This window comes from Cupressus sempervirens, chromosome 7, assembly GCF_028749045.1.
Source record: "Cupressus sempervirens isolate cs-2001-9-10 chromosome 7, ASM2874904v1, whole genome shotgun sequence".
NCBI lineage: Eukaryota > Viridiplantae > Streptophyta > Pinopsida > Cupressales > Cupressaceae > Cupressus > Cupressus sempervirens.
Window position 1 is genome coordinate 379,004,097 of NC_143124.1, and position 24,390 is coordinate 379,028,486.

Genomic DNA, 24,390 nt, shown 5'->3' on the forward strand with positions numbered 1-24,390 from the left:
ACATTTTACCTACCTTGCCCAATTTGGCCTACTTGGCAACATTTTGCTCACATTGTACATTGCTTCGCCAAACTTGACTCACTAACCACAATATATTCACTCGTACACTCTAGACTTCTCAACTAGCCTTTATTACAATTTTGACCCATCATAGGTCTTCAAGCCAAACCCTAGTTGGGGTTTTGTATTTCACCCTAAGATGCTCCTACACCAGCACAAGAGGTTATGGTCTCAAAGTTAAATTAGACGCCCTAAACAAGGAAATGTGGATCAAGGAACAATAAGAGGAACATTGCCAAATTGCATGCTGGTAATGTTGGGATCTTGCATGAGTTTTGGTGGCCTAGATGGAATGGCAAGAATGGGTAAAATATCAAAATTGGTAACGTGGTAAAAAAGTAAGGGGTGCAAATAATTATTGTGTGAAAGAGACCCAATTGCTTATATCAAATAGGCAGCCACATTCAAGTATTTGTTCTATAGAATGGGAATGTCTCTCAACTTTTCATAAATATTATTATATGTTGAAGAACACATACACTTGTGAACACATTTGCATTTCCCTGTCAATGTGACAGTTCTTACATTATATATTTCTATATTCATTGTTACTAACATAAAACATGCTTGTGCTCAAATACATTTGCTAAAATAAGAATAATTAGAGAACTTTCTAAATTTCTAGCTAGGACCTTCAAGTGCTCTATCTAAAACTAGCAAAAATTGGTAAAGCTCTTATTTGAGAAGCACTGAGCCTACTATTATTTATGGTTTACTCTTGTTCCTATAAGATTATATATCCAGTCAAATGGAGAATTATAGTGACCAACAATTGTCAAAATATACATCTTGCATGCATGAGGCTTCACTGATGCTGTGAGGCTTCTGTAACGCCCCGCCAAGGGATCCAAAAGAATTAACCTAAAGTTTCACTAAGTTTGCTAAACATTTTTTTTTTTTTTTTTTAAAGTAAGAATGTATAACATACACATCAAACACATAGTAGCGGAAGCAATAACATGTAATCATTGACAAACATACATTGCAAGTTACATTTCCTAAGGATCCCAAGACGTTGAGTCACATTTAAATTTAATTAATTCTAAGTCTAACAACTATCACATACATATGAAAGAATAATCAGAAAGTCCCATGTCCATAATATACATTTGTTCCGAATGCCTCTCGGCAAATTAATTCGAAATGCTCAATCATCCACTGTACAAGTCATAGGGTATGAAAGGCTTAAAAGAATATACATATGTAAAGATAAAGATATAACATCCTCAAATCCCTGATACAAAGTATAGTAAAAATATATGAAACTATACACTATACATGATACATCCATACATCCATAATGATAAAACATCTATCATAAAATCTAACCATCCCTCATAATAATCCAAGAACATAGTGAAGATAAAAGCCAATCACGAAATCTCCAGCCACGGTGACCACTGAATGGATCTCAATGGTAAGAGTAAAAGCACTACCACCCGACCGCGTGGAACCTAAATGGTCCACTCCCACCACGCTGAGGAGATAGTCTCAAGTCCCAAACAAGGTATCAAAACACAAAACACAAGTACTCTCTAAGTCTGGGAAATCCTAAAAGTATACTAACTCAAGGGTTCCAACATAGATAGACATCTAGACCCAGAGGTACCACAAGACACGTAGGAAACCTAATATGCAAGCGGAAAAGTGTCATCGCAAAAGTCACGTAGAAGTTACCCGAGCAATCCCTTAGGAATCTCGGGTCCCTACTGATCCCTGCGGCCATTAGTATCCTCTCGTACTGACGAGGCATACTATGGAATGCAAGGTCGTAACCAAGCGTTCTCTCTACCCCATCCTAGTCTGTACTAGCACTCAAGGCATGGGAGAGAACATACAATTATCTTATTAGGTTCATTTTCCCTCATTTAGTGTAAATGTTTTCACTTATTAAAACAACTTACAATGGGTTACTCCAGGCAGCCTCTTAGGGCCCCGATCCCCATTGCAAGCCACTTCCCGACTCTACACATAGATAACCTACCCTAGGCTCATGAAATCATAAATCAAAGAATCATAGTAAAACCACCTCAGTCCTATACAAGCAACTGAAAAGACATCATAAAAGATAAGCCACAAAACTACATCAGTTCTTCATGAGCAACTGATAAGCATCAAATAATAATCATATGATCACAACAATTCTCTATCAGCAACTGAAGACATCAATGATAAATCACGAAATCCAATGGTTCTCCAATGAGCAACCAGAAAGTATCCCAATAGTAAATTACAATACTGATCGAAGACTCCAAAATGGTCAAGTCAAAACATGACATCATCAAGAACATAACAAACACTTCAGTCCTCTCAAGCGACCGAAAAGCAATCCAAGTATAACTGATCGAGACTCAAAAATGGTTATCAATATAACTGATCGAGACTCGAAAATGGTTAAGTCAGGTATCTCAAATACATACACCTCAGCTTCACACAAGGAAATTGGAAAGCAATAACAAACAGTAAATACATCCATCATAGAGCATACTATCACATTACCTTGGTTGGTTTGAAAAGATCGAGAACAAATCATAACATCACATTCACAATCACCGAGCCTCTGGTAACAACCTAAACTGGTCAATACTAGAACAAACCCCAAAACCTCAAAACATAGACAATATAACAAAACAATATAGTTCATATTCTCACTGCTAGATTGATTTGAACGTATGTAATCAGGTTAAGTGTAATATTTTTGTTTCTAGTTTAATGTATGTTTTCACGAAAATAAGTTCACAGTTTGACCTACTCGTTAACCCATTTGTCTCATAATTAACATGTAAATATAACCCATATAGATATACGAATAAAATTGTACAATTACTCTACTTTTGATTCTAAGTCAATTAATCAATATAATTAGAAGAAACTTATTTATTTAATTATTGAAATGATGACCTATTATTTTAAATAAGAAATTTCAATTTAACTAAAAATCAATCCTATATAAATCTACAGTTCTATTAACAATTTTCATTATTAATTAAATTTAATTAAACTAATTTCAATTAATTTAATCAATAATCACTGTTCTTAATTACTTATTTTAATATCTACATTAATTACTAATTTATTAATATTTATCCAAAAATTAATTAATAAATTAATACTTACATAAAAAAAACTATATTAAATGCATTAATATTTAATTATTAAATATTAATAAAGATTATTATTAAAACATTATTAAATTAAAAAAAAACATATTAAAATTTATTAATAAAAGTTTTAAATATTAATAAAAAACCTTTTTAATAACATTAATTTAATTAAAAATCGAATATATAAAAAAAATTGCGTATTTTTTTTAAGCCCGCCGGCTTATACACAAAGGCCGCCTGCGGCCTGCCACAGAGGACTACGGCCGCCGACAGTACTCTGTACTGCCACTGTCGCAGTACTCTGCGGCAGGGACGGCAGAGCTGCCGGAGCGGTACGGGGGGGGTGTGGGTATTCCCGCCCCCTCCCATTAATATTAAAAAAATTTATTATTATTATTTTTTTAAATATTTTTATGTTTTTATTTTTTTTAATTTATTTTTTATTTTTTTTTATAAACATTCACATATGTAATCTAATAGAGAAAACAATATTAACTATTCAAATTTTCAATCTATAATTTTAAATTTATTTATTTATTTTTTTTTTAAATTTAAAATTCAACCCTTCCCCGTTCAAATCTAAATTTCTTTAATCTATCGAACGAGGATTCCTGATCACTCTTTTAATCTCTACGTATGCCGAATATATTGACAAGCATTTAATGATTTACAATATTGAAATATTGAAGCTTTCATCACAAAGAATTCAAATGTACAATCCACAAACACGAAGAAGACAGGAAAGAGAAATTACGTATTTAATCAACAATCAAAGCACAAGACCCTACCTGGTCCTGATGCTAACATGAAACCCCCAAAAACTGTGAGAGAATTTGCTTCTCTTCAATTACTTTTCTCTAAAAATCTTTCCTAGAATTCCTCTTCTGAAATTCGCTTCCAAAAGTTGTCTCCCAAAATTTCTGTCTTCCCCAAATTCCTTTTCCCCATTCGTGTCCCAATTCGTGTCCCAATTCGTGTCCCTCAAAAATGAACCCCCAAAGTTGTGATAAGCAAATTCTCCTCAAATCGGGGCACTAATTGTGCGTTCACCCGAGAAGACTCATTGCATAACTCAGTTAACTCCATATTAACCTTTATTATCTTTTATTTTATTTTGCATTCATCTTTCATGCACATTAAGTTGAATTATTAAATAACTTTATTTAATATTCCACTTGACTTCTATTTTTAATCTTTATTACTTTTAATCTCATGCGCACTTTATGAAATTAAAGTAACATTATTATTTTCACTTATTTTATCTTTTAATAAATTTCTTTTATTTAATCTTATGCATAAGTCATGCGAACTAGAATCTTTTATTAAATAATTATATTTTTACTTTTTAAATTATTTTAGAACTAAATTGATAAAAATATTTATTAACTCAAATAATAATAATATTTAGCATTTATTTAAAAATGAACTCTAAATATATTATTATTAAATTAACTAAATATTATCACGTTCTAAATTTAGACTTTAAAGCTTTTATCTCCAAATTTAATTCCTTTCATTTAATTAATTTCTCAATTTAAATAAAAATAATAATTAAATATTAAAATGTCATAATAATCTTCTATTAAATTAAATCATTAATTAATCATTTTAATTAATTTCTTTTATATTTAAACTCATGCTTAGATCATGCGATCTAGAAACCTTTAATAATTTAATATCTTTTCCACTTTTAATTTATTTAAGAAACTTTAATTGATAAAATATTTATTAATTCAATTAATAATAATATTTAGCATTTATTTAAAAATGAACTCTAAATATATATTATTATTAAATTAAATAAATATTATCACATTCTAAAATTATACTTAAAACTTTTATTTCCAAATTTAATACTTTTTATTTAATTAATTTCTCAATTAATTAAATATAATTAAATATTAAAATATCATAATAATTTTCTATTAAATTAAATCATTAATTAATCGTTTTAATTAAACTTAATTAATAGAAAATACATCAAGGACTCATAAAGCAACATATGAAAACCCATCATAGAAGAACACATACTAAATCAAACAAAAAGGGTTATAATCACGAAATAACATCATTTGATGCATTCAGAGGGTACTTAACTCAGATACTTGTTCTAATTATCAATTAGGACAATTGGCTAAAGGGTTTAGGATTTGGACTTAAGAGTTTATCTCCCCTCTCTTACCATTGAGATAATGCGATAGGGTACGCTCATCCTGGCAATTCAGGGAAGTCGATACCCGGTACCTGCAACCTGCATAAAATTCACGCATGTACAGACACAATATTCTAAGCTAAACAGACAATGGCAAGAAGTGGTGCATCGTGTAGATCCCGACTAGCAAGTGACTACGACTCCCTTCCTTAACCACATCAGGAACACCATACATAAAGAAAACAAACACGCACACCATACACATGCAGTATGGGATAAGTATCCATAAGAAAGCACGTGTGATAATAAACCATATAACTAATCATCATTGATAATTGAAAACATTGAATAATCATCATACATGCATGAAATATAGAGTACCAAGTCATCTCATCATATAATAAATTGAGTGTAAAACAACATCTAATAATCTGAAAGTAATGCTACTAAACATCAAGTATAAAACTGGCCTAAAAGAGTTTGGCAATGAAGACTGAAATGCGACTTAGGGGCAGGCACTACAACTTCCTATATGAAGAGCTGCTAGGTCTCTATGCTGTAAAATCCAAAACATACAAAGTCATCAGCAAATCAATATAAAGCAAAAATTACATATGTAGGTGAAGTTTAACAAATGTTCATTACCCTCCATAAATTCCTAACTTTGGCAGTAATTGAGGGGTGGAGTCCAATGTCTTTCCAATGGATTGTAATGGCAGCTCTTGATAAGCTTCTGTTCCATAAAATTACAGATATACGGCGGTTGGCAAGTGGACCAGCCCACACCTGTAATGGGATTCAAAATTAAACAGTGAATGTAATTAAAGAAGAAGAAAGACTCAAGTCTTTGGCGGGATGAATACCCCTTCGTCCTTGGCTTTTAGTCAAAGAGGTTGAGCCATAAGGCTTGTGCTCCCGTATCAGGTAGCTAAAATGATTTTGTGGAGGACCTCGATCGAAAGAAAAAAAGGGGGAACTTATGTACCTCATGATTTGCTTTCTGGCTCACTTTCCTCCCCTGTACTCCCAGTGTGTCTGTATGCAAGAAGATTGTTCAGGTTAACATTTAAGATACCTACAGAAAGGAGGATTCACCTATGTCAATGTAAGTTTGTAGAATGTGATTAACTCAATCATGGTAATAAAGTCCATTTTGTTCTGTTAAAGATGCATATTTTCTGTCAGAAATGTAGTGGACGGACCTTGATTTACTGCAATGACCTCTTCGTTGCTCAGAATCTTTAAGGTCATATTATTCAAAGATCTGACATCACAACCAATCAGGAGTGGTGCCTAAAACAAGAAACAAAAAGAAGTTTAAATGAATGGATCTTATAGCTGTTTCCTGTCACAAGAAATTGGAATTTGATGCAATTTATATTGGACACAAAAAGGCTGACTCTAAGTTAAAATCCTCAAATCCTTTACAAAAGCAAGCAACCAAGAATGTTTTGCTTTAGTGAATAGCTTCTAATAACTGGCAAAGGCAAGTACAAAAAATTGGTTTTTGTAAGATACAGCATGATGATTACCTTCATAAGAGCCCAAATGCTGAAATGTGAGGGGTGCTCCTCTTTGGTCATATTACCATTTCCAACCTCTAACATATCTGGATCTGATGGGTATGGTATATAATTTGGTAGTAAGAGAAACAGAATAGAATGCCAATAATTGTTACTCATGTTTTCAGCTGAATGAAGTTTGACCCATTATAAATGTTGCAAGTACATGATCAAATGATAGTATTGATGACAAAGAACATTGGTGGATATGATAAATAAAATTACAAACAGGAAACATAAACAACAACTTAAGGGGAACAATACCATGGTAAATAGCAACTTATATTCCAACCTAAACGAAATTCTTGATATCTGTAGCAAATTACAACAACATAAGTTGGAAACCTAAGCTTTTTAAACACTAATGGCAAGAAATGTCCTTACCATTCCATCCACCAGGTCCTGCATAATCAGCCCAGTTGTTGTTTTGGTCTGCCCGTGATGTTATACTGAACCAAATGAATGTTAAAGTGAGTGCCTAACACTGAAATTGTGAAGAAAAGGTCCAGAAGTGAATGGGATGAATATTCTGATCAAACCTGCTACGGTCACCCAACCTATTCCATAAATGACATACTAAAAATATGACCCAAATTCCAGCCAATTTTGGACTTCAATACACAAGTCATTTATTATCAGCACTGATTCATATTTCTAAAGGCACAACACATTACTTTTCCCACTTGTTCTCTATATCTGTTGTTGTTCTCCAACTATTTCCTAAATTGGATGCCCAAGTAGCAGGATTGTCTACACCCCTGCAGAATTACCAAAATGTTGAGTAAAAGACCAGCATATACTTCAAAAGCTCTGTATTAAGTGTTTATGAAAACTTAAAACTCCAAGAATATTTAGCAATAGAGCCTTTCATAGAGCAGTGAACTTTGCATACCACTCACATATAGAGTAGAATATTGGGTGGCCTGTCCTAAGAAGTGCATCCTTCATCCTTGGATACCTGCAAATCACATAAAGCTAAAACAAATTGAGGATCTACATTAAATTTAATCAGCACATAATGATATCACAAGCAAGAGGAAGAGGAGGTAGCTCACCTGGATTCAGGTTTTGAACCATCGTCAAAACAATTATCATACTTAAGATAATCTATACCCTGTCAACAAATGATAGATAAATAAGACACTAATTTCATTCCACTGAATAACTTATTTCTTCTTCCAAATCTACAGTATGATCTCCAGTTAAGGAAATACCCATTCTGCAAATGTATTGGCATCATTTTCTTCAAATCCTAATGAACCAGGCTGCTTTTGGCATGTATAATGCCCGAGTAAACAAAACAAATGTAAGCTATGTTGATGTGTGTTTTATGACTCACCAAACAGTAAAGCAAAATACTGAAATATCTTATCCTCTCTTGAATAAAGTCTTGTGTATGCTAAGATTGCTAGAAGATCATACAATGACTTCAAATTTCTTTTAATGCCAGGTCTTGACTGTGGATAAGATCAGTGGTTGATGTGATTTGCTGATGATCACAAGGGGCCTTACGTGTTTATTCATATTCATTTCAAGCCATACTGGATGTGGGAGCTATCTTAAGGTTTTGCAATGAAATACTTTTTGGAATTTTCACAAAATATGCAGAAATTAAATAGGATGGGGTTCAGGAATTCTATTCTAATCCTAAGGGCAGTGATAACAACAAATAGTATTCTAGTGGACAAATTCCTCAATTTACTGAATTCAGCTTCACCAAGTTATACTACAACTAAGCATGAACCAGTGCAATCTTCAAGGGTTATGCCAAAGATTTTCATATCACCGCATACACCATCATAAAGAACAATGTATACAAATGATAGAAGTTGAGCATATGCATGAAAGAGGTTCAGGCTAACTTTACACAACGAATTAGAATCACTAAAACATCAAAAGTATGAACCAAAGGAATTCATCAATACACCATCATATTCTCCATTGTAATCACCACACATTGACTATGCTAAACTTAATCTACTTGAAGAAATTTTAGGAGAACAAGCAAGCACTAAGACACGTCAAGTATTCACCAAACTCCAATGAAAACTTTATTATCTCAGTAACTCATAGCAACAATCTCATAAAAATCTCCCCCTACAAATGAGAAAATGAGGCCTTTATATAGGTCCTCGATTACAACGGGTGGCCCGGATGATCACAATAACCGATGGCCGAGATCATGCCACATCAGCCCTAATTTGGGTTAGGGCAATGGAAAAGAATCTACATTAATGCCATAAGGAATCCACTACTGTAGTGGGTAATAAATGCCCATCATGCATGCTAATTTAAGAAAGAGTGGGGTGTAATAAATGATCCCTATGCACACCCACTCCACATTTAACGCATCTATCCTTGATTTCTTTGCCTGAAAGATCAAAATCTAGAACTCCTCTATACTGATGCTTGGTGCAGATTCTTGCTTGAATTCTAGAACTGCAATTGCTCTTTCTGCTTTTCCCAAGCTTTCATCCCAATCTGGTAGTAAGTCCTTAGTAGTTTGCATTGTATTTGAGAAGATGGAGAAGTTCTCAAAATCATCTCTTCCATATATGTTTAGCTGAAAGAATTCCTCTAACTTGACTTTCAGATTATTAGTTGTCATTTCCTCTTCCCTTAATCTTTGTGATAACAAGGATGCAACTGCATTTGATATTCCTTGCTTGATGTTATCAACAACCTTTTTCAATCGACTGGATTCCCTGGTAAAGCTTTCAAACATTTCCTTAGCCATGTTCTTGAATTTTTGGATTTGAACTTTGATCTTTGAACCTTGAATGTCTGGGACCGGATCACTTAGTACTTTGATCTTGGTACTAGAATTTTGGATTTGAGCGTCTTTCTTGAATTTCTAGAACTAGAGCTTTCTCCTCCTTTTTCTTCAAATGCTTTCAATTCACTATTATGCCTTTTCTTACATTTTGAAGAATTCCCCCCTTTTTTTTTATCATCATCAATCATTTATCCAGTCTTGGGTACACACTTGAAGAGGGTGAAATTCAAGATCTGGAGGAGAAATTTCTAGCACTTAATCCTTTTTCATTTTTCCATGAAGGAGAAAATTTCCAACACTTAGCCATTTATTCTTCCATGAAGGAGAAATCTTCAACACTTAGCCAATTTTCCTTCCATGAAGGAGAAAGTTTCCAACACTTAGCCATTTTTTCTTCCATGAAGGAGAAAGTTTCCAACACTTAGCCATTTTTTCTTCCATGAAGGAGAAAGTTTCCAACACTTAGCCAATTTTTCTTCCATGAAGGAGAAACTTCCAACACTAGCATTTTTTCTTCCATTAAGGAGGAATTGCCAACACTTAGCCAGTTTTTCTTCCATGAAGGAGAAAGTTTCCAATACTTAGCCATTTTTTCTTCCATGAAGGAGAAAGTTTCCAACACTTAGCCAATTTTTCTTCCATGAAGGAGAAACTTCCAACACTAGCATTTTTTCTTCCATGAAGGAGAAATTTCTACCACTTCGCTGTTTTTTGCTTCTATGAAGGACAAATCTCCAACACTTAGCCATATTTGCTTCCATGATTTCTAATTCTCTTGCTCGTGGAAATTTTGAGTGGTCATGGATTATGTCCATGATGGAAGAATTCCGCAACAACCATTTTTCTCCAAGGCTGGATTTTTTGAGAGATCATGGATTTTGTCCATGATGGAAGAATTCCACAACAACCATTTTTCTCCAAGGCTGGATTTTTTGAGAGATCATGGATTTTGTCCGTGATGGAAGAATTCCGCAACAACCATTTTTTCTATTATCTTCATGCCTTTCTACTTTTGGATATTTCATGGGTGATTCCAGACTTGAGCATTTTTTTTTTCTTGATTGACTGTCATGCTTGCTCATTCTTTTGGATATAGACACATGTACCCTTTTGGCTCTTTATCAACCATAGCTCACTTGTTGCAGAAATAGACTTGCCATAAATAGACATTCTAAAAATAGTAAGTTGTCCCAAAGTCAAAATAAGGCCAATCTGAGAGGTAGTGAAATTTACTAAAAATAGACTCACTAAAAATAGACTTTCTAAAAATAGTAAGTTGTCCCAAAGTCAAAATAAGGCCAATCTGAGAGGCAATGAAATTTACTAAAAATAGACTTACTAAAAATAGACTTTCTAAAAATAGTAAGTTGTCCCAAAGTCAAAATAAGGCCAATCTGAGAGGCAATGAAATTTACTAAAAATAGACTTACTAATAATAGAATTTCTAAAAATAGTAAGTCAAGACATTCAATTCTCAAGGACAACACTTTTCACATCTGGCCAATTTTACCAATTCTCATTTGAAAGAGCGAACTTTAGAAGATTTAGCCCAATACTACCAAGAACTAAAGCCAAAAGGACAAGACCAAGAGACAAAAGGGGGCCCCAGGCTTCGGCAATGATGTGACTATTGGTCACAACATCTGGTGACTTCACGGGTGAAATGTTACAAAAATTTCAAGGATAAAACTTAATCTGAACTCAGAATCTCTGGTTTCTCAATCTTACGTTACCAATAAGAGAGAAAACAAGCTCAAAAAGGGAGAATAATCATATATTGGATCAAAACACATTTACTCTGTGACAACCTAAGTGTGTGCAAATGTATTAATTCCAGCTCGACAAGACCATTCAGAAATCCTAGGATTAATCATGACAAGTTATTGATTCCTCTTGACTTCAAAAGCATCCTAGACATTGCCCCACTGCCAGTCAGGCGTCCATAGCCCCGACGGAGTTGTCACTGTAAAACCAACGGAGATTGCTCCACTTCCGGTGAATTATTCTTTTGAACACCTATGGAGATTTCCGCATACCCCCAAAGCCAATCTTATTATTTCATTTTTTTTTTTTTTTTCCCTTTTGAATTGGTATTTCACTTGGCTTGTAAGCAATGAAGCTTACCATGGGTTTAGGAGTTATAGTGGCGCTGAAGCAAGATTTTAAAAATTTTCACAAGTCATGACCTTTCCAAAGACACATGAATGGACTTAGAGCAATAGTTAAGAGTGTGAAATATGTGGCAACCTCAGAGTTCATGCGTCAAGACACAATGTATGATTAACCTTCCGAGTCAAGTATGTTTTCTAACCCACTGAAAATATATGAAGGATAGCCATGATTCTAATGCTCTTCATAACAATTATCCAAGAAATGAAATAAACAAACTTAGTGAAATCTTCAGATGAAGTAACCAAATCATCACATAACTCCACTTGCAAAAAAAAAAAATTCTCACAACTATGAGCCACCTAGCAAAAGCCAGAACCGAAGCCAAACCAAAAGAAGAGAGAAAATCGAACCACCCAAGGAAGACAACCTAGGGAAAAATAAAACAAAACAAATAAGGGAAAGAAACCTAAACTACGCAAAGCCAAAACTCCTAACCAGGAGAGGGGAGACAAACCAAAACCCCGCCTAACTAAAAAAAAGAAAAATCAAAAACAAAAACACGCCACAAAGGAAAACCTAAACTAACTATGTACATGTTAGGTTTCCCAAAGAAAACCTAAGGGCAGAAATAATGCTTAAGGAATTTCCCATTGACGGGCAACTGAACTTCCTTTCCTGTTAGAGTCTTAAGCTTGAATGCATTATCTCCCAAAATTTTAGAAATTTGATAAGGACCTTTCCACAGATTATCAAACTTGTCATGTCCACCTTTCTTTTCATGTGCCTTATCCCAGCGAAGTACCAGATCTGAAATTTGAAATTCTTTAACCTTTGCCATTTTGTCAAACCATCTCTTAACAACTCCTTGATTTTTAGCAAACTTTTCCAATGCTTCGTCCCTCTTCTCTTCCAAGTGCAATAATTGGGTCAAACGTGTCTGCACTCTATCTTCTCCTTCCATAAAATCTTGCATGAATCGTAGTGTTGGAATTCTTAATTGGATAGGAAAAACTGGATCTTGTCCATAGACCAAATGATGTGGAGATGTCCCCAAAGAACTCTTTATTCTGATCCTATCCGCCCAAAGTGCGAATCTCAGTTGTGTATGCCAATCTCTAGGGTTATTGTCTAATAACTTCTTCATTGCACTCAATAGATTTTTGTTTGTTGATTTTGCCAATCCATTCCCTTGCGGATAGCGGTTTGATGAAAAGTTTAGTGTGATCCCATAGTCAAAAGCCTAGTTTGAGAAGTTCAACGATCTAAATGCGGGCCCATTATCACATACAAATGTATGGGGACATCCAAACCTGGTAATGATATTTTCTTCAAGAAATTTGATAACAACCTCCGTTGTACAATTTTTTAGTGATTGAGCCTCGGTCCATCTGGTGCAATAGTTTGTAGCAGTCAGGATATACTAGTGGTGTCCTGATGATGGTGGATTGATGGGACTGATGAAATCTAACCCCCATTTTGCGAACGGTTTTACTTCAATAACAGGTTGTAATGGCATAGCAGGATTTCTTTCACGTGTCGCAACTATCTGACATGTGTGACAAGTCTTCACGTGTTCATAAGTGTCTTTAAACAAGGTTGGCCAATAATACCCTGCTCTTGATATTTGATGAGCCATAGCCAGACCACTTCCGTGACTAGTTCCATATTTACTATGAAAATGCTCAATGATGTGTCTAGCCTCTTCTTTTCCGACACATCTCAAATGAACCCCATCATGATTCTTTCTATATAGCACAGATCCTTGAAGCATAAAATTTTGACTCTTCATTCTCAATGAACGCTTTTGAACAGAGTTCAAGTGTGATGGAGACTTATGGTTTAGCAAATAATGAACAATATCATCATACCATTCATATGGGGATACTTCTTCTAACACATATACTTGTTGTACTAATCCCGGACCAGTTGTAGACAAGGTTTGAGCTAGAGCTTGTCCTCGTACCAACTTCATTGGTTGTATCTCCATGTCATATTCTTGAATAATTGCCATCCACTTTCCTCTTCTTTCTCCCAATTCATTCTGCATTAGCAAAGTCTTTACTGTTGCATCAGGAACTATTGCATAAACCTTGCTTCTTAGGATGTAATGTCGGAATTTCTTTATTGCTTTCACCAAAGCATAAGCGTGATTTTCAACATTTGGATATCTCAATTCTGCATCTTTCATGGGTGAACTCATGAATGCAATAGGATGTTCATCCTGATCATCTGCCTTTTGGGTGAGGATAGTTGCGCAAGTATGTTCTGAGGCAAAAGAATATATATAAAAAGGCTTGGTATAGTCAGGACTCAACAAAACAGGAGCATCCACAATCGCTTGCTTGATTTCTTCGAATGCCTTTTTTGCTATAGGGGTCCAATCTATCCTTGCTCCTTTCTTTAGCATGTCATTTAATGGCCTTACTATCTCTGCAAATCCAGTTATGAACTTCCTTACAAAGTTAATTTTCCCAAAGAATGACTTTAATTCTTTCTGACTAGCTGGCAATCCTATCTTTGATATTGCCTCAATGCGCTCAGGATCAATTGAGATTCCTCATTCTGATATTACATGTCCTAACAATTTCCCTTCAGTGACAGCAAACATGCATTTCTTTGGATTCAAGGAAATCCCATATCTTCTACATCTTTGGAAGATTCTCCTCAAATCATTGATGTGATCTTCCCTATGTCGAGAGAATACTGTGAGATCATCCATGTATATGATGATGCACTTCTTTACCAAGTCCCTGAAAGCATAATCCATGGCCCTTTGAAAAGTAGCTCCTGCATTGATCAAACCGAAAGGCATTCTTCTATAAGCAAATGTACCCCATTTAGTTGTGAATGTCGTCTTTAGTCTATCTTCTTCTTCTACCATCACTTGGTTATATCCAGAATAACCATCTAAAAATGACATCATTTGAGAACCGTTAACCACTTGTATCACTTCATCTAATGACGACACTGGATAATTATCCTTCTCTGAAGCTTTATTGAGATTTCTAAAATCCACACACAACCTTATCTCTCCATTCTTCTTTCTAACAGGTACAAGGTTGGCGACCCACGTTGAGTGTCGAACTGGGAATATAATCCTTGCTGACAATAACTTCTTCACTTCTTGATGTATTAGTGGTTCTAACAATGGATTCATTGGTCTCTGCCTTTGTCTAAATGGTTTACTATTTGGCTTTAACAGAATAGTATGTGTAATGAGAGACGTATCATATGTCTTCAGATCTTCATATCCCCAAGCAATCACATCAGGGAACTCCTTCATAAGCTTCAATATTTCCTCCTTTTCTATGGGGGTACAAACTTTCCTGATAAATACATTCTTGACATTTTCTCTCGTTCCCAAGTTCACCTTTTCACATTCCCCTCCTTCAGTACTTTGGTACTTGAGGGAACTTAGTCTGTCGGCATCAAAAATTCTTTCTAGTTCAATCATTCCTTTTGGAATGGTATTTGTCCTTAAATTCATAATCTCATCGATTTCAAATTGAGCTTGTTGTTGTTCTCCTTCATCTATGACTTGTGCTTCAAATACCCTCGAGCTTGTCAAAAAATCAAGAATATGCTTGTCATCTTCAAACACTTGAAAATTTGTGATGTTGTCAGGGACTGATGGTATTGAAGTCAGCTCCACTGTAAATTTCTTCACACAATCCATGGCTAATGGTTCTAATGAACTTGCAGATTGAGCCAAAGAGTTTGCTACTGGATTGCTTGTTCGACTTATCCTTTTAATATTGAAAGCATCAAAGCTTTCGATTAGGTCCCAAACTCTATTGCGATACCGACCCAATCTTTTATCATGGCATGTATATTTCTTGCGTACTTGTCCAATGACTATGTCTGAATCTCCATGTACATGTAGGATTTTGGCACCCTTTTTGATAGCGAAGAGCAATCCAATGACCAATGATTCATACTCAGCCACATTATTAGTACAAGGGAATTGCAACCTATGTGCTGCCAAATATGTTTCTCCAGTTGGGCTGATGAGTTCAACACCAGCTCCACTACCTTTCTTTGATTTGGATCCATCAAAGGATAGAGTCCATACTTGATCATTTTCATATTCCATGGGTGATCTTACCTTTGAATCCTTGGATTCTTTTTGATGTTCTTCTTGTCCTATTTTACCTTCTCGAATTCTTTCTTGTTGTGGGTCTAAAATTTTCATACAGGATGAGTTCATTCTGACCACATTTTCTGCTATCCATGCTTGTGGAACCATTTTAGAAACTTGTGCAATTGCTTCTTTGCACATGGTGCATGATATCTCAGAATGAAAAGCATCATGTATTCTACACCAGTTGGGTAACAACAGATTTTGAATGGATACATCTTTTCCTAGTTCAACTTCCTACTTAATGCTTTTTAGGACAAAATTCCTAAAATTCTCAAACATTCCTTCATTCAGTGATGGTTCTGAATTATCCATAACTGGCACCTTAGCGAAAATTGGAGTCACATCAGGACATCCCCCTTGATTGTAACCTTGCAACATTAAAACCTCTCCAGTTTTGGGAATATATGATCCCAAAGTGGTTTCCATAAACAAGATCTCATTGTGTTCACCATACTCAGTGATCAACAACCGGAGCCTTGGAGTGCTCTCTATCCTTATCTGATTGGGAATTCCCTTCCATGGGAGCCACATGTGTGAAAAGTCCGTTGCAATATAACCATTCAATTTCCTTGCCCAATCTCTACTAAGAAGCATGTCATACCCTTCAGGAATATCCACAACAGATATGTCAATACAACTTTGAACACGTGGATCAGAGGCCAATTGCATGTGAATATTATTCAACTCTCCCATGACTGGGACTTTAGTTTTATCCAATTGTGTGACTTTCTTGTCAATCTGAAGTGGAATCAATCCCAACTTTCTACATATGTCCAATGGCATTACATTACTTGATGCACCAGAGTCAATTAAACAATTATGTAACATTTTTCCGAAAATTCTAACAGATACTAGGAAAGGTGCAGGTTCCTCCTTCCCTTGATAAAAAACCACTGGCTTCTGCCCTTTTGAATCAAATGTCTCATTGTTATGTATAGAATTTCTCCCATTTTGAGTTGTCATGGAACTTTCCACTATAGGAGAATTATCTTTGATCATTTCTAGTGATGGATCCTTTGAAGATACTTGTCCATTTGATGTAACCTTTTGATCATCCTGAGAGTTTTGCACCATTCCAATGAAACTTGAAGGATTCTGAGCAAGCTTAGATGCATATGGTGATACATCATCTGCAACATTGGTGTTTTGCGCAAAATTGTATTTGGTGTTTTGCGCAAAATTGTATTGTTGGACATTGGATACCCCTCTTGGAGGATGTGATACATTTTGAGAAACAATCTTTGTGGGGGCGTCATTGAAGCTTTTCAATAATGTATCTCTAACTTTTGAAATCTTCATCAATTCATATAGTGGAAGATTCACTTTAATTTTCCTGAATTCCTCTAGTACATAAGAACTCAACCTTTTCAATTCCTCTCTAGAAGGACTTCCTTTCTGTGTTTGTCCTGGATTTTCACATTTCCTTTGTTCTCCTTGTTGAGCAGAGGATTGAAGATTATTCTTTCCTTTATCACCTTGTGAAGAATTTGCCATGGGAGATTGGCCTCTATCTCCTTGAGAGCTTGTGAGTTGTCAATATTCAGGGGAGTCTCTGAGAGGCTCAGGATTATTGTTAGCATTTGGATGCGGGGGAGTTGAAAAGTTATTTGGAGGAACTGATGATGTTAATGGCTCATGGTTCCTATAATTCCTCTGATATGTCTTTATTGGAGTATTACCAGATGTTTGTTGATAAGCTTGCACTTCACTTGTCCCTTCCACCAAGACACTATTATATAGAGGAGGGAATAAAAATCCATCCTTATGTAGTGATTCATTCGGGGATACTGGTGGAGGTTGATTTTCTGATGGGACTTGATAACGGGCATCTCTATAGGACCATTTGCTGAACCTGGTGGGAATTTCTGATTAGCTTGTATTGGCATGTAATCTTGAGAATCAGGAGGAGGAAACTCAAAATCATCAAAAACCAATGCTTGGTCATATCTTGGTGAGGGTACTATCTCATTTCCCGTAGGAGGAGGATTCTCAGATGTGGTAGTGTTCCTCATTTCTCCCTTGAAAATATCCGCTGCTCTTTGAAATTCGTGACACTGTAATTCAGAATGTTGACTAGTCTCATGTAATCTACACCATCCAGATAGTGCAGCTTCTGCTAAGAAAACTTTATCAGCTAGGCGATTCTCAGATGGAAGATTATCCAATGGTGATGGTACGCCTCCATTATTTGGATTAGTGTTCCATGATCTTCTTTGATGACCTTGGTTATTATTACGATATCCTTGATTGCCTTCATTGAATCCTTGGTTGTGTCCTTGATCACTATCATGATGTGGAGGGGTATTCCCTTGATAACCTCGGTTGCTACCTTGATATGACTGATAATTTCTTTGTGCATTTTGCAACTGATTATTTTGATTTCTAAGGTAAGTGACCTCAGTGGACAACTTTTTCACTTGTTCAATCAGATCTCTCATCTCATCTTTTTCCTCTTGGGTCCTTGTAGAATTTGTCGTGTTCTAGAGATAAATTGGTTGTGTGGGCATTGCCTGCGACATAGGTGCTCCGGGGTGCAACACCAACTGGCTCGGAGGGGCAGGAACTGGATTGATAGTCGGAGCATAATTCAAAACTCCTTGATTCAATGCATTTGCATTTCCAAAATAGCAAGGTGCTCCATTCGTAGTTGCTGGTGATTGTAAACTATCTTTCTCTGCTTCAGCATATGCTTGGATCAAACTTGCAGGAGCCGGATGAGTTTTTTGAACAAACATAGATGTGAAACAGTCTAGGGCTGCATAGTAGATAGGTCGTGCTGCATCATCTCCTATGCGATATGGATCACGCAATCTCGAATAAGCCCTTTGAAATCGGTTATTGAAAGCACCAATTGATTCACGTTCTTGTCTCCTTATCTCGATAAATTGTCTATACAATTTTGCAAGGGTGATAGGCAATCTAAACTTCCTGAGGAATGCATCCTTCAATTGTTGTCAAGTCTGTATTGAATTTGAAGGTAGGTTGATATACCAGTAAAATGCTTCCTCACCTAATGAATAAGGGAATAGTCTACATGCAACATCCTCATCTTGCACGTTTCTATTCTGGAGGACATCCTCAAAAATTTTAATGTGTTCATCAGCAGTGCGATTCACATCATTCACAAAGAATTTAGAACAAAAGTGTTCAAGATTCTTTGGCATATTATTGTATGCAGCAAATGTTGCAAGAGGTGATGCATTCTGCGGACGCCATTGCTGGGCCATTGCTGGAACTTGTTGTTGGACAATTGCAAGTGAAACAGGTATTTGCACAAATAACTGTTGAATTTGTATAGCTCCTGGTGGAACTCCTCCTTGGATTGATCCTTGTGCTTGATGTTGAGGTGGTGGAGTTTGGAATATCCTTGTGAGATCAGCTATACTTGGTGAATTCTGACTCGTAGATGCTTCTTTATTTCCTCGCCTAGGCTTTGGATCAAAAATCAACTTTTGTAATTCGTGCGCTCTCGGTGTGAATCTCAAGGATCTTCGATGTACCTTGGGCGAGGATGAATTAATGTTCTCCAGTATGTGAAACTGCTATGAAATCTTTTAATTAAGGCCCTCCTTCTAGCGCCAGTTTCTGTTGATGTGTGTTTTATGACTCACCAAACAGTAGAACAAAATACCGAAATATCTTATCCTCTCTTGAATAAAGTCTTGTGTATGCTAAGATTGCTGGAAGATCATACAATGACTTCAAGGTTCTTTTAATGCCAGGTCTTGACTGTGGATAAGATCGGTGGTTGATGTGATTTGTTGATGATCACAAGGGGCCTTACGTGTTTATTCATATTCATTTCAAGCCATACTGGATGTGGGAGCTATCTTAAGGTTTTGCAATGAAGTACTTTTTGGAATTTTCACAAAATATGCAGAAATTAAATAGAATGGGGTTCAGGAATTCTATTCTAATCCTAAGGGCAGTGATAACAACAAATAGTATTCTAGTGGACAAATTCCTCAATTTACTGAATTCAGCTTCGCCAAGTTATACTACAACTAAGCATGAACTAGTGCAATCTTCAAGGGTTATGCCAAAGATTTTCATATCACCGCATACACCATCATAAAGAACAATGTATACAAATGATAGAAGTTGAGCATATGCATGAAAGAGGTTCAGGCTAACTTTACACAACGAATTAGAATCACTAAAACGTCAAAAGTATGAACCAAAGGAATTTATCAATACACCATCATATTCTCCATTGTAATCACCACACATTGACTATGCTAAACTTAATCTACTTGAAGAAATTTTAGGAGAACAAGCAAGCACTAAGACACGTCAAGTATTCACCAAACTCCAATGAAAACTTTATTATCTCAGTAACTCATAGCAACAATCTCATAAAAATCTCCCCCTACAAATGAGAAAATGAGGCCTTTATATAGGTCCGCAACAACCATTTTTTCTATTATCTTCATGCCTTTCTACTTTTGGATATTTCATGGGTGATTCTAGACTTGAGCATTTTTTTTTTCTTGATTGACTGTCATGCTTGCTCATTCTTTTGGATATAGACACATGTACCCTTTTGGCCCTTTATCAACCATAGCTCACTTGTTGCAGAAATAGACCTGCCATAAATAGACATTCTAAAAATAGTAAGTTTTCCCAAAGTCAAAATAGGGCCAATCTGAGAGGTAGTGAAATTTACTAAAAATAGACTCACTAAAAATAGACTTTCTAAAAATAGTAAGTTGTCCCAAAGTCAAAATAAGGCCAATCTGAGAGGCAATGAAATTTACTAAAAATAGACTTACTAAAACTAGACTTTCTAAAAATAGTAAGTTGTCCCAAAGTCAAAATAAGGCCAATCTGAGAGGCAATGAAATTTACTAAAAATAGACTTACTAATAATAGAATTTCTAAAAATAGTAAGTCAAGACATTCAATTCTCAAACAAGCAAATAATTTCCATTCTCAGAGCCATATGGACAACACTTTTTACATCTGGCCAATTTTAACAATTCTCATTTGAAAGAGTGAACTTTAAAAAATTTAGCCCAATACTACCAAGAACTAAAGCCAAAAGGACAAGACCAAGAGACAAAAGGGGGCCCCAAGCTTGGGCGATGATGTGACTATTGGTCACAACAAGCTACGGGATGCATACAAAATAATAGTAAAATATTTCAGCATTCAAGAAAAGGAACAATGACAGGATCTTACCCTGCATCTGAATATATTCCTAACTTAAGGCCCTTCTTGTGTACATAGTCTGCAAGGGCACGGATACCTGATGGAAATGTTGAAGCTTGTGGAACAATTCTTCCCTGTCAACAGTATTCAGTGTGTTTGATTCTTGCTGTAATAAAATGTTTTAGATATTTTCAGCATTAAATATGCAAGAGCTACACAGACTCAACAGGTTACTGATCCAGACCTACCAAACACTAAGAAGTAAGAAGCCAAATGGTCACTAGCAAATCTACATCGTCATTTCTCATTCAGAACCTAAATTATTGGATTTGTTTGAATTTTACTTCATTGTACATTTCTTTGTTTGAATTTTACTTCATTGTACATTTCTTTAATAGATTCTGGATTTGATTGTGTTTATTTTTAGCATCAATGTTTTGGATGACTCTGTGTGATCCATTATCAGGATGTGAGAGAGTTCACAGAGTGTGATCTGAAACACTGATAGTAAAAATAAACACACAATCGAATCCAGAACATATTAAGAGAAATCAAATGGATCATGGAAATCTGATTAGATTTTACATGTCATTAATTCTGATGAACCTGTAATATAGTTTCATTTTCCACAATTTTTGGTCATCCTGTAGTGCAAAATATGGTTAATTTTCTCCAAATTCTTATCAAGCAATAACAATCAGTCAAAGGTTTGATAGGTTTGACCTGTTCACTATGCTTTGTAGTCAAATAAATTGCATTTCCAAATTTATGCCCACCACTCTGTTTCTTGTTAGGGGTTAAGTGTAACTATATCAGAACCCAAGCTTAGATCTGTATCCACAAGCTCCGCCCTAAGATTTTCCTTAACCTTTTGCGAATGGAGAAAACTAGTAAGAGCAAGTTTATGTTCAAATAGTCAAACATGGGGCCAACCTTATTCACACCAGTAATACCCAGTAGACCCTTAAAGGAAACCCACAATGTCAACCAAGATTCACCAAGAGAAAGAAATACAGGAGCACCAAAAAATTAAATGAAACTCATGACATAACAGAGAACATGTAAATTAAAAGGGGTGCACTAGAAATCTCTCGTACTGCGCATGGATTCCCTTTTTTCAAGATTCCAAATTTAGAACAGAACAGGGGGTTTGGGACTTAAAAAAATCTCTCTTTCAAATCCGGCCAGAAATAAAAGAATAACAAAAAATTAAATGGATCTAATGGTGTAACAGATGCATGAAATTCAACTTAGTCTTTAAGTAAACAAGGAATTGAAACGGGTGCACTAAACACTTTCTTTTTTTTAAAAGAGATAAAAATTAGAACAGGACAGGGGTTTTAGGACTAACAGATTTATCTCTTTCAAATTCAGCCCAGCAATCATCTGTTAATCACAGAAAAAAAATCCAAATCTGTTAGTCAATGCTATAATACCTCATGTACAGTTTTTAGGACATGAACTCCTCTCTAACCACACTTGATATTCAACCATAAAAATATTTTTTTAGCAAACCTTTTAACTGCATTAGCCCAAATCTATATAAATAAACAACAAAATAAAGTTCATTTAACAAAATAGCTTATAAAATATCTGATCTTGATCATGTAACTGTAAAAAACCCTAAATAAAACTAAATGTGGGTAAAATGAGAGCCACCTATATTGATATATTTATATCCAAGTTTGGAGAGACCAGTTGATATGAATGCATCAGCTGCACAGATTAAATGGCGTTTCAGATATCACCAACATAAAGCAAAACAACTAAACAGGTAAGAGAGAACAAAAAAAATGAAGTTAAGATTTCATATACAGACCTGTGTCCTTAATGATAGTTTCGTTCACATTGCAGCCAAAATGGTTCCAACTGTTCCATCTGCAATTAAAGACAGATTTGCAATGCCTTTAAAACATAAAACTTTCTCAAACTAGTGATATATAAAGAACAGATCTTACCCCATGGGAGGTGTTCTTGCGAGATCAACATTATAATGAGCCGCTACTGCAAGATTTCTTACCACGCAACCCAATACAAAAAATGCTGCATATATTCCAGATACCATAGCTTACTAACGCGATAAGAGGATGGCAAAACATTTGTCAAATCTGTCATAATAGACTCTGCGTTAACTACTGAAAACCACATCGTAGCGAAATTTTATGGTTCTGCCTTCACCTTTCATGATTAATATATTTTAACATTACCCAGTTAAATGATTAGCGTGGGGTATTTTTTGTTTTGCGTGAAACATAAGATTTAGGGTAAGTGGGACATATCAGATTTGCCAGCATAGAGCATATGTTATTAAACATTTTCCCTGCTTTCGGGTAAGGTCCATTTATAATGAATGGTGACAAATATATCTTATGTATTTTACATAAAAACATAGACTTTTACATATGGTCAAAATAAATGTGAAAAATAAACAATTTTTAAGTAAAATTATTATATTAAAGAAAAACAAGGTGTTGGCATGCGGAGAGGGCTCTGCAACTAAGCCTCTGTAGACCCCTCATTACTCCTCCTGTACAAGCCTTAATGGCTTCGGCTTCGCCTGGGGTTGGGAAAATTAATATCCTTTGCCGCTTGGTACTTGCTGCATTTATTGAAGAAGGCAATAAAATCACTGGTTATAATCAAGACTGCTCTCACCATTACCAAGATCTCGAACATTCACGTTACAAGACAAAGGATGGAGAACATAGGTAATCCCCAAGAGCCCAAGAAGTTGGAAATGCTCGACCCACCTTTAAACAAGCACTATAAGGAAGCTTCAACATCTCAGCTAATGCCCAATTTATCAGGGAACAACCGTCCACAACCATTTTCCTCGTCGTCTCAGGAGATTGAGGTAGGGAACCATCTTCCCCCTATCTTGTTGTCAATCCTAATTCCCAGATGATGTTTGAGTTAGATAAAGAAAAGACTAGATTGAAGAACACATGTAATTTTTTCACTACTATGAATCTGTTGAATCTACCGACAAGGAACTACCTTAATGATTGGTTTCATAGAGTTTGGAGTAATAAGCTAGGGCATCATTTTTCTTTCTGCCGCATGATCTAGAAAGGGCTATTTATTGTTATTTTTTGTAACCCTAATGCTCAAAAGCTACTGTTGATAAACAATTCTGGAAGGTCAAAAACTCTGAATTTAGGGCTTTACCCTGGTATCTTGAGTCTATCAATGAAGAAGTTATTGCCCTAGCCAGCCCTAGATGGGTCACAATTAGTAATCTCCCACCGTATGTTTGGAACTTCATCCCCCAATTATGGGAACCCATTAGGAAGGTCCTCAAAATTGACCACTCCAACACTCTCATCCTTAAT

At 35.5% G+C, this 24,390-nt stretch overlaps 1 protein-coding gene across 3 annotated transcripts; it reads right to left on the bottom strand.

Moving 5' to 3' along the window:
- Nucleotides 1-471: 471 nt before the first annotated feature.
- On the bottom strand, nt 472-23,288 carry LOC149547046 (alpha-galactosidase-like). 3 transcript variants are annotated; one of them, XM_089791483.1, is made up of 16 exons: nt 23,017-23,288; nt 22,878-22,936; nt 22,718-22,774; nt 22,410-22,444; nt 21,089-21,192; nt 8,093-8,189; nt 7,934-7,992; nt 7,771-7,836; nt 7,553-7,636; nt 7,263-7,327; nt 6,849-6,931; nt 6,519-6,609; nt 6,302-6,351; nt 5,962-6,102; nt 5,841-5,872; nt 472-882 (listed from the first exon to the last, which is right to left on the bottom strand). In XM_089791483.1, exons 1-16 carry the CDS (start codon nt 23,121-23,123, stop codon nt 762-764), a joined length of 1,251 nt encoding a protein of 416 aa, XP_089647609.1. In that variant the 5' UTR covers nt 23,124-23,288; the 3' UTR covers nt 472-761. The 3 variants fall into 3 exon arrangements, with proteins under 3 accessions (XP_089647609.1, XP_089647607.1, XP_089647608.1); XM_089791481.1 differs by lacking the exons at nt 8,093-8,189; nt 21,089-21,192 and having other exon boundaries at nt 553-882; nt 23,017-23,283; XM_089791482.1 differs by lacking the exons at nt 472-882; nt 5,841-5,872; nt 8,093-8,189; nt 21,089-21,192 and having other exon boundaries at nt 5,900-6,102; nt 23,017-23,282.
- Between the last annotated feature and the right edge of the window lie 1,102 nt (nt 23,289-24,390).

Excerpts from the sequence above, each read along its gene's own strand:
- LOC149547046 (XM_089791483.1), bottom strand. The coding sequence starts at position 23,123 with ATGGTATCTGGAATATATGCAGCATTTTTTGTATTGGGTTGCGTGGTA. Across the intron at positions 22,937-23,016 it reads GCAAGAACACCTCCCATGGG|ATGGAACAGTTGGAACCATT; the intron begins GTAAGATCTGTT and ends CTTTAATTGCAG. Across the intron at positions 5,873-5,961 it reads AAGTTAGGAATTTATGGAGG|CATAGAGACCTAGCAGCTCT; the intron begins GTAATGAACATT and ends TGGATTTTACAG.